Raw genomic sequence first — 10,424 nt, 5'->3', positions numbered from 1 at the left:
CACTAGGATAGATCCCTCCCAATAAGACTGGTTAATTATTAACTGGCATCTATTGCCAGGGTCCAAAGACAAGAAGACGGGGTGTGAATTACAACAGAGGAAATCTCACTCACACTCACAACACAGAGAGCTCTCACCAAAGACCTTTACAGAGACTGCAGTGAATGTGATGAGAAACTTAGTCAAACAGGAGTGAATTTCCAGCCCCGCATGGATAAAGATACACAGCAAGCAATGCTCCTGCCAGTTCCCCCTCAAGCCTTCTTTCATCCCTTCCACAAAAGCTGCTCACAAGATCCAGTGGGAAGATTCTGTGAAACTGTGATTACCCAGGTGCTCCGATATGGGGGTGGCCTAGAGGAACACAAGGCAGCTTCACTCGCCTTGTAGGCTTCCTCTTTTTAGTGTATACTTCTCTCATTTTGCTCTTCATCTTTCATCTTCAAATTTCTGTCAGAGTGTCAGCAGGCACCAGCCCACGTTTTTTGCCACTTGTCACCTTGATGAAACCTTCATTCTCTTTGGTCTTTCCCACACCAAGACAGATCTAGGAGAATTGGAAGATGGGGTGGGGAGAATCATATGTTATCAAAAGATTCAGAAAGAAAGCTAGTAAGTGTACATGTATTAACAATATGTCCACATGTAGGGCTCCCAACTTGGGTGTCCTCCTGGATTTGCGGCTCAGTTTTGAAGACCATATAGGAGCCGTGACCAGGGGGGCTTTTGCCCAGGTTCGCCAGTTGCGACCCTACCTGGACTGAGATGCCCTACGCACAGTCACTCATGCGCTCGTGACCTCCCATTTAGACTACTGCAACGCTCTCTACATGGGGCTGCCCTTGAGGACCACTCGGAGGTTTCAGCTGGTGCAAAATGCAAATGCGCAAGTTGTGATGGGGGTTTCCCGTTACTCCCATGTAACACCTCTGCTCTGTGAGCTGCATTGGCTTCTGGTTGCCCTCCAGGTGAGATTCAAGGTGCTGGTGATTACCTATAAAGCCCTAAATGGCTTGAGTCCAGGATATCTGAGGGAACACCTGCTGCCGGCATCAAGTTCCCTTTGTCCTGTGCACTCCCACAGGGAGGGCCTTCTCAGGGTGCCGCCGGTAAAAGAATGCCAACGGATAACACCCAGGGGGAGGGCCTTCTCAGTGGGGGCGCCTGCCCTTTGGAACCAGCTGCCCGTGGAGTTTAGGACTGCCCCCGACCTTCGATCATTTCGCTGAGACCTGAAGACTTGGCTCTTCGAGCTTTCCGGCCCAGGCTGAGTTTTAATTGGGGTTTTAACTGGGGTTTTATATGTTTTATATTTTTTCAGGGATTTAGTTTAATCTTTTTAATTGTTCTTAATTTTTGTATTGACGTTTTTTATGCCCTGTAAACCTCCCTGAGTCCTATGGGAAAGGGCGGTATATAAATTCAATAAAATAAAATAATAATAAATAAATAAATAATGTCCACAATACATGTAATTGGAGTAGTAAATAAGTATTTTTTACTGTCTTGTTTGTGTGTGTTGGAGGCATTTTTTAAAAATCCAGTTTGGGTGTTGGCTCAGTATTATTCAGTCACTTTTGATTCTAATTTATTGTCAGATAGTTTGAGTTCTGTCACAAAGCATTTGATAGTAATTGTATTCTAAAACTCACACCTCTCATGGGCATTTTTAAAATCATAGACAGTTTTCCTTAAACAAAAGGTTCTTTTCAGCAACAATCTTCTTGTTCTGGTCAAGAAATTGCACTTTTAAACTATAAAAGCTACAACTTTCATAGTAAAAATATCCAGAGGACCAATTATCCAAAATTTCAAGTGGCAGCTAAAGAGTGGTATATGCAGTGTATATAAACATAACCAAAACCTTTCTTTCCTGAACAGTGCCTATAACAATAGGGAGACTGTTCAAGAAAGAGAAATACCACACATGACATACTTAAACCTCATACTATAGCAACGTGTGTATGGAAAAATAAAATAAGAGTAAGAGATTGGTTCCAAGACAAAGGAGGGAAATGTACTGGATACCCTTGTATACCGGTACCACTGCTGTAATAAGGAGAAGAGACTGGATCCCCTAATTCTGAATTAAATTTTATGAGATACCACAGTCCCTCTTACATGAAGTTTGAACCTAATTTTCCTTTATATTTATGCTGTTAACACTCCTAATTATAGGTTTTCCAGTCCTCTGTGTAGGCTTTCACATATTAGAGAAGAAAACTCTAATACCAAGAAAATTCATTAATGAGTGAGAATCTGCTCTCAACAACATACACTTTCTAGATATATTTCTGGGTGACTATAACAACAACAACAACAAAAATAACAACAACAACAGAAGCATTTTCAGTGGAAACTCCAAATGAACTGCCCTAAGCAGCTGTCTTTGTGTTTATTAATATTAAAATTGATCCTGTGCTCCAATATTTCTCATCTTGGCTTGCCTCTCCTCACCTCCACCATCTACTGGCTCTCCTCTGCTTGGCATCCAAACTGCCTTAAGCTCCTTTCTTCCATTATTTGTAGCAGAAAGTCCTTCCTTACTGCCTTGGTATAACTATGTTTGTATGAGACTTATTAAAATGACCAAAGAATTCAGATTGGCTGAAATCCTGCCCACTGAGAGTGGATGCTGAAGCATCAGGCTGGCAGAAAAAACATGGCTGCAAGGAGATGCTAAGTACGTTTTGTATGTTCAAGAGGGAAGGACTTTGGAATGCCCAAATGAAAAATGCACTGTCTGCAAAGTTAATCCTATGGTTTTCTATTAAAATCACCGGAGAAGGAGACTAAGGACAAAGTGCTTTATATACCAAGGACTTTATATATAGACCACCTCCAATATTATTAAATTCTGTATGGGAATATATTAGTCCAGGAGTCCCCAACCTTTCTGGCACCAGGGACCAGTTTTGGAAGAAAAATTGTCTTCCATGGATCGGGAGGAGATGGTTTTGCACACAACCTATATCATGTACATGCACAGGTGAAGCTTTGCTTGTGTGGCCCAGTTCCTAATAGGCCGCCGACCAGTATCAGTCCATGGCTCAGGGGTTGGGGACCCCTATATTAGTCATCCTGCTCCATTGCTGCTTTTCCTAATTTGTTACAAAGCTATCATAATCACTGGGAATCTAAGTCTTTTTGTCCTGACTCAACTGAAGGGCAAAAGCTAGAACATCTCTTTGTACAATCTCTGGACAATTTAATTTTGCTGAATTATAGTCCATCTGAAAATATCAAAGAAGCATTGCTACTAAATTACATAGTGATTCAATGAAAAGTCCTGACTCAACAAAATGTCTCCAGTGCCTAACTTAGTTTCAAGATTTTAGTTCTTGAGCAAAACACAAACAAGGTGCTCTCAGCTTGTATGCAATAATACTGTACAACATTGTATAAAACCTTCATGTACAATTCATCACCATAATCTGAAGCACAGATATACAGTAGCTCCTAAATATAGAAGACAAGTAACTTTGAGAATTGGTAGTTCTGACACATTATTATGTAATTATGGGATAACTAGTTTAAATGTTAAATTACATTGACAACAAAGATACATGTTATCAAGACCATGGCTTTCCAGTTGTGACACGGCTGTGAAAGCTGGATTGTCAGAAAAGTTTAACCTGGATCATACAAACAATACATGATAAAGTAAAATTAAGACTGTTCAGTGCAAGCATAAATAAGAATGCTAAAGCTTAAATATTTTGAATGCCTGTTGTGAAGGGCGAGTCACTGTACAAGCCTCTAATTCTTGGAAAAATAAAAGATTAATAAATAAAATAAAAAATAAATAAAAAATTCCAGAAAAGTCCGACAAAAGACAAGATGACTAGATAACAATATAAAGAAGCAAAGGATAAATACGATTCTAGCAAAATGATGTTCACCATTTACAAAGACTGAAGAAAAATACAATTCTTTTTAGGATCAACCTGGTGTTTGGATTCAACAGGCAATACCAGGAAAACAGGTTAGATTTGAAAACAAAACAAACAACCATGTGTTTTTTTCCTACTCAAAAAAAACAACAACACATAGACTTGTGCCTAAATTTCCTAGGAATCATGTTTGACTCAAAGTAGTCTTCACCTTTTATCTTAAATTACCTTTTACTTTAGGGATAGGGAACCATTTTCTCTCAAGGGCTACAAGTTACGAATGGGAATAAAGCTGCATTTTAGTTCTCCTTTGATGACCCCATTTTATTTCCACTTCTTCAAGTTCAGGTAGGTGCCAGCTGAGAGGCAGGACATATCTTTCCAAACTTGAACTGGCTGTTCACAAATGGCCTTTGTGAAAATGAGGTTAGAGGCCTTACTTGACCATGTCTATATTTGGGGGCATACACTCCTACCTGGTTTTCTTTAAGGCTCAGCTGTCCCTGTTCTTTGTTGCCATAGAAAGTCCTGCAGCATCTCCAGACAGTCTCACCTGGGCGAACTCGCTGGACAAAATTGGCTGGAAAAAAGCCAATGCGGTCTCCCATCTTCCCCTAGATTGCAAAATAAAAATGTCACCACTATAGCACAAAAGTCTTTATTAGTCTTTATTATATTTTTATATCTGCTCATCAGCAGGCATAGAAGCCTGGCCTTTTAAATTAAAAATTATAAACTGAGACCTGCAATTCTCTGGATTTTAAGTAAGAACCATAGCAAGTAAATTTGGGCCTTGAGAATTGTTCTACTTTATGGTAAATATATGGATAGTCATATATTTACTGGGTTTTTTCAACAGGGAATAAAGAAAAGTATTGACTTCATCAGGTTTCTACTGGATTTTTCAGTAGAAAAAAATTCTATAATTATAGTTTTTGTTTTTATAATGGATTTATTGTTCTGACATTTTTATACTATGTTGTGATTGGAAAGCATCAAGGGGGAGAGTTTTTCTAAAGGCAGAGTGGAAGTTTATTTAGAAATAAATAACTGACTCAAGTAAAACATTTGCCATTACACCTGCTTTGGTGCAGATGATCCTTTAAAATAATTAGAGCTTCATCACCTTCTTTCTCAAAATCAGTTCTCCCCAACCTGTACTTTCCTAATTTGTTGGTACTGCATCTCCCAGAAGATCCAAATAATGTTGCCTTTGTGAATTTTGGTCCCAATATATGGAATCTTTAGAATGATTGGTTAGAAAGGCTGCTGTATGTCAGGGATTTCCAAAAAAATTTTCAGGACTAATATTCTGCATTCTTTGATTGCTAAGCAGATGGTCATGGGTAGGATGACAGGAGTAAAGTTAAGGAATAAGTAATCTGACTAGAGTCCAGTGTGGTTTTGTTAGTTTTGTTCTTTGTCATTCAAAGAACTACTCAAAGATTCATTGTGGAATGTTAAAAATATGATTTTAATAACTAGAAGGATTTCATGGATGAAAACCCTCAGGGAGGGAAAACAGTCCAAGAAGCTTGGGAAACTTTGAAAAGCCCAGTCAATTCCAATAAAGAAAAAAAAGAGATCTCAACAGAAATCAACATGGCTGCACAAAGAACTCTCTGATAAACTGAAAGACAAAAAGGACAAAATATAAAAAATGAAAAGAGAGGGATATAACTAAGGTAGAATATCAGCAAATAGCCCAAATCTGCAAAGATGAAATCAGAAAAGCTTGAAGTCTTGAAATGAACTAAGCCTTGCGACAGATGTCAAAAATAAAATCTTTTTTTCATGTAAAAAACAAGAAAAAAGTAAAAGAAACAATTGGTCCATTAGTAGGAGAAAATGGCAAGGAGGTGACAAGCAGCAGGAAGAAAGCAGAACAGCTTAACCGAGATTTTGCATCTGTCTTTACATAAAAGAGAAAAAAAACAGTCCAATATAAAAAACTGCAAAATGCACATTAGGAATATAAATAAAAAAAACAAGAAAATGGTAAGAGAATACCTATCCACTTGAGACGAGTTCAAATCACTAGGACCAGATAAATTACACCCCAAGCTTCTGGCAGATGTGATCACAGAACCAGTGAACAATGTCCTGGGGTATTGGGAAACTACCAGAAGATTGAAAAAGGGCTGGTGTAGTTCCCATTTTTTAAAAAGGAAGAAAAACAGATCCAAAAAACCACAGACCTATCAGTCTGACATCGATACCAGGAAATATTCTGAAAAAGATGATCAAGCAATGAATATGTGAACAGCTAGAGGCAAGCAAAGTCATGACAAAGCCAACACTGGTTTGCCAAAAACGAACTATGTCAGACAAATCTTATTGCATTTTTTAATAAAGTGACAAAACCAGGAAGATGTTGGACTGCAGTAAAGCATTTGATAAGGTAGACCACAACCTACTACCTAATAAGATAGAAAAATGTGGGTTAGATCAGGGCCATCCAACTCCCAACCTCCAGACCATGGACCAGTCTGCAGCCTATTGGGAACCGTGCCATATAAGTGGTGGGCAAGTGTAAAGTTTCATTTGCGCATGCACGAGAACTAAGCTGTGCATGAAAAGTCAACCCCTCCCCCTCACCGCCCCCACTGCTGCCAGTCTGTGGATACAGAAAGATTGGGGACTTCTGGGTTAGACAGCATCACTATCAGATGGATTTGTAACTGGCTGACCAACCACACACAATTTGTAATCCTTAATGGAACTGCTTCTACATGGAGGGAAGTATGCAGTGGGGTACCCCAAGGCTCTGTCTTAGGCCCAGTACTCTTCAATGATTTAAACAAGGAGCTAGACGGGGAACTCATCAAATTTGGAGAAGATGCTAAACTAGTAGGAAATGCCAGTAACCCAGATGATATGCTCAGGACTGAAATGGATATTGACAGACTTGAACACTGAACCCTATCCAACAAAATGAAATTTAATGTAGAGAAAGGTAAGGTTTTATACTTATGTACGAAAAAAACAAATGCATAGGTATAAAACATGTGGCACCTGCTGCAAGATGGATCTTGAAGACCTAGTGAACAATCGCTTAAATATGAGCCAGCAGTGTGCTGCAGCTACCACAAAAGTCAATGCAGTACTAGATTGCATTAATAGAGATATAGAATCAAGATCATGTGAAGTCTTAATAACACTTTAAAATGCCTTGGTAAAACCACACTTGGAATTTTGTATCCAGTTTTGGTCGCCACAATATAAAAAATATGTTGAGACTCTAAAAAGAGTGCAGAGAAGAGCCACAAAGGTGATTAGGGGACATCTGAAGAACATTTGTAGTAATTGGGTTGTATAGTTTAATGAACAGAAGGATTAGGGGTGATATGATAGCAGTGTTCCAAGAGACTGCCAGCAGTGTTTCAAGGGGCTGACACAAAGAAGAGGGTGTCAACCAATTCTCCTGAAAGCAGGACAAGAAGCAATGGATGGAAACTAATCAAGGAGAGAAGCAACCTAGAATTAAAATGAAATTTCTTGACAGTTAGAACAATTAATCAATGGAACGATTTGCTTCTAGACATTGTGAATGCTCGAACAGTGGAGATTTTTAAGAAGAAATTGGACAACCATATGTCGGAAATGGTATATGTTTCCTGCTTGAGCAGTGGGTTGGACTAGAAGACCTCCAAGGTCCTTCCAACTCTGTTATTCTGTTATAATATTGAAATACATATATAAAAATCAGGGAACCATAATATTCCTCCAGGCCTGCAAACCATACAAGGCTTGTTCCTTCCTTCCTTCCTTCCTTCCTTCCTTCCTTCCTTCCTTCCTTCCTTCCTTCCTTCCTTCCATCCATCCATCCATCTATCCATCCATCTGGCAATCACATTTCTGAACCACTTATCTCCTAAAAGACAAAGCATTCAATCACACTGCGCTACAGATTTCCTCCCTCACCTATATCTTTAGGATCCCATCCCTTTTTATAATTCAGGAAAGTTCTGAAGTCAGAACTTTTCAGAAAGCCTTCAGAGCAGGCTGTCATCACTGTAGTGCAATAGTTAAGAAGCTGGTCTAGGAAAAGGAAGTTCCTATTTTAAGTCCATGGTGAGCTCATGTGATGTCTCCCTTGGGCAACTCCCCAGATTTCTCCTCAGATGTCAGTTCAGAGGAGACTGAGCCCATTCCTGGCATGTCAGGAACTGGGTTGATTGATGGCTCTGAACAGACTTCAGGTGGGGAAAACTTGCAATGGTAGGTGGCCAGTGGAGAGGAGGAGGAACTGCCTTCTGTACTTAATCCAAGAACATACAGGGCAGAGAAAAGGCAGGAGTCTTGAGGTCAACCAGACTACTCGAGAGAAGATCCCACCCATTTGACAGGCTGCACCAGAAAGCTAGTTAACACAGCAGACAGAAGCAAGCATTGCTGGGAATAATGTGTGGGTTTTCTAGCTGTTCATTTGATTGTCATGATTCTTGCATCACTCTGGATGGACACCATATTTGGAATTGTGCCTTGGAGACTCTCAACTTTTCTTGTTACATAAGCTCTTTTGTGTGTGGATTTAAGTTATGCCTGGTGTAGTTATTTGTTCAATTGCTTTGTGGACTATTAGGCCATTGCTCTGTGGACTAATCTTGGTCTGCTCATGGCTGGATGTAATTGGGACAGTTCTGAGCTTTGGCGAAGGGAATTGCTGGGAAATATTAGTAAATTTACTAAACCACAGTTATTTGTATGTGTGAGTGAGTGGGGCAGCTGTTTGCTCCCAGCCCCATTTTCCTCAGAAGCCCTGTTTGTTGGACATTATGGAGCAATAGCTAGCCAACAATGTCAAGCTGGCTCAGCAAGTAACTCTCCTTTCCAATCAGTTGGCACAATTGCAGGCATCTGGACCGTCAAGACCTCACCATCAGTGCCCGGTTGCTATCCCAGATAAATTTAATGGGAACTCTGCCCAATTCCCAATTTTTGGACAATGTCAGCTGTTCATGAGCCTGAGACCGGATGATTTTCAAACAGACTTGGAGAAGGTGGGGTTCATCATCAGTCTATTGACAGGACCATCAGCCCTGTGGGTGATCCCCCCTTCATGTAGTCCAGTCACTTGGTGGATGACTATGCAGGGGTTTGCCTTCAAATGAAGGCCATGTTTGAGGACCCTGTCAAGGTGCAAACAGTGAACCGGCACCTGAGGGAGTTGAAGCAGGGGTGTCACCTTGTAATTGAATACATCTCTGACTTGCAGCTGATCAGTCAGGATTTGAGATGGAATGAAAGAGCCTTAATGGACCAAATTCAGGAGAGCTTGTCCTCTGAAATGAGTTGGCATCCTGCATGCCCTATTGCACCTGTGCTTGTGCATAGATGGTTGGCTCCAGCAGCGAAGGGTGCAGCGATGAGGTGGCTGCTCCAATACCCAGGAGGTTTTGTGAAGAGCCTCAACCACCCCCCAGGAACTCATGCAAGTGAGGAGGGGACAGACACACCTCACACAGGCAGAAAAGGCTTGTCCCTGTACTGTGGAGGCCCCAGTCCCCTAGCTGCTAAGTGTCCCACAAAGAAAATTCTGGTGATGGCAGGAAACTCCCTCTGCCTGACTGAAATGGCTCACTTGGTCGGGCGATGTCTAGGGTAGGTCAGGTGTTAACACCGCAGATTACACCAACCCAGTATTTGGTGGTGGCCGTGATGTTGACTTTTCCCAGAAGTGAGGAAGTTCTCATGAAAGCCATGATAGACTCGGGGGCAACCACAAAGTTCATGGGCACAGCTTTCACCACTAAGTGCAACGTGCCACAGCATGAGGTAAACTGTTCATATTGGTGGAAATCATCAATGCCTGGCCACTTCAGTCAGGGCCGGTAGTCATGGCTACTGAGACTCTTCAGATGTGTATAGAAAACCACATGGAGCGGTTGGAATTCTATTGGTGGCCACTCCGCATTTTCCAATCATGTTGGGACTGGAATGGTTTCAGGCACATGACCCATAGATTGTATGGTCAATGGGGTCATTCAACTGGGCAACCCTAAGTGCCGTTCTCATTGGCTTCATGTGTATGCCATGCAGCAACATCCTGCTTTGTTTTGGGATCTTCACTTAGAAATTGCAGACTTTACTGACATGTTTGGGGAAAGAGAAGCCAAGCAGCTCCCCCTGCATCTATCCTATAATTGGCCCATCAATCTGGTTCTGAATGCCGAGCTTCCAGTGGGTTGGATTTACTCCTTATCCAAACCTGAGCTCGAGGCCCTTAAGGACTTTATTGAGAAGAACTTGAAGAATGGCTTCACCCATCCAATGACATCCTCTTTAGCGGCCCTGCTCCTCTTTGTCAAGAAAAAGTCAAGGGAACTCAATGCCACTACCATGAGGAAGCTGTACCTGTTCTCACTCATTCCAGAATTCATGGAGCAGTTAAGGTGGGCATGGCTCTTCATGAAGTTGGACTTGCAGGGGGCTTAAAACTTGATAAGAATCCACAAAGGGGACAAGTGGAAGACAGCTTTCCGCACCCAGTACAGATACTTTGAATATACGGTGATGCTATTCGGACTC

The 10,424-nt window shown here is 41.1% G+C and overlaps 1 protein-coding gene across 2 annotated transcripts in view; it reads right to left on the bottom strand.

Moving 5' to 3' along the window:
* Window positions 1–416: 416 nt before the first annotated feature.
* STAC2 (SH3 and cysteine rich domain 2) overlaps window positions 417–10,424 on the bottom strand; it is a 48,929-nt gene continuing 38,921 nt past the window's right edge. For both annotated transcript variants that reach the window (XM_083376763.1, XM_083376764.1), the window contains 2 exons: window positions 4,370–4,507; window positions 417–547 (listed from right to left, as the gene is read on the bottom strand). In XM_083376763.1, the coding sequence (XP_083232889.1) occupies window positions 443–547; window positions 4,370–4,507 (243 nt within the window). In that variant the 3' untranslated portion in view covers window positions 417–442. The remainder of the gene's footprint in view (window positions 548–4,369; window positions 4,508–10,424) is intronic.

This window comes from Vipera ursinii (genome assembly GCF_947247035.1).
Source record: "Vipera ursinii genome assembly, chromosome: Z".
NCBI lineage: Eukaryota > Metazoa > Chordata > Lepidosauria > Squamata > Viperidae > Vipera > Vipera ursinii.
This window is presented reverse-complemented; position numbering and strand designations above follow the sequence as displayed.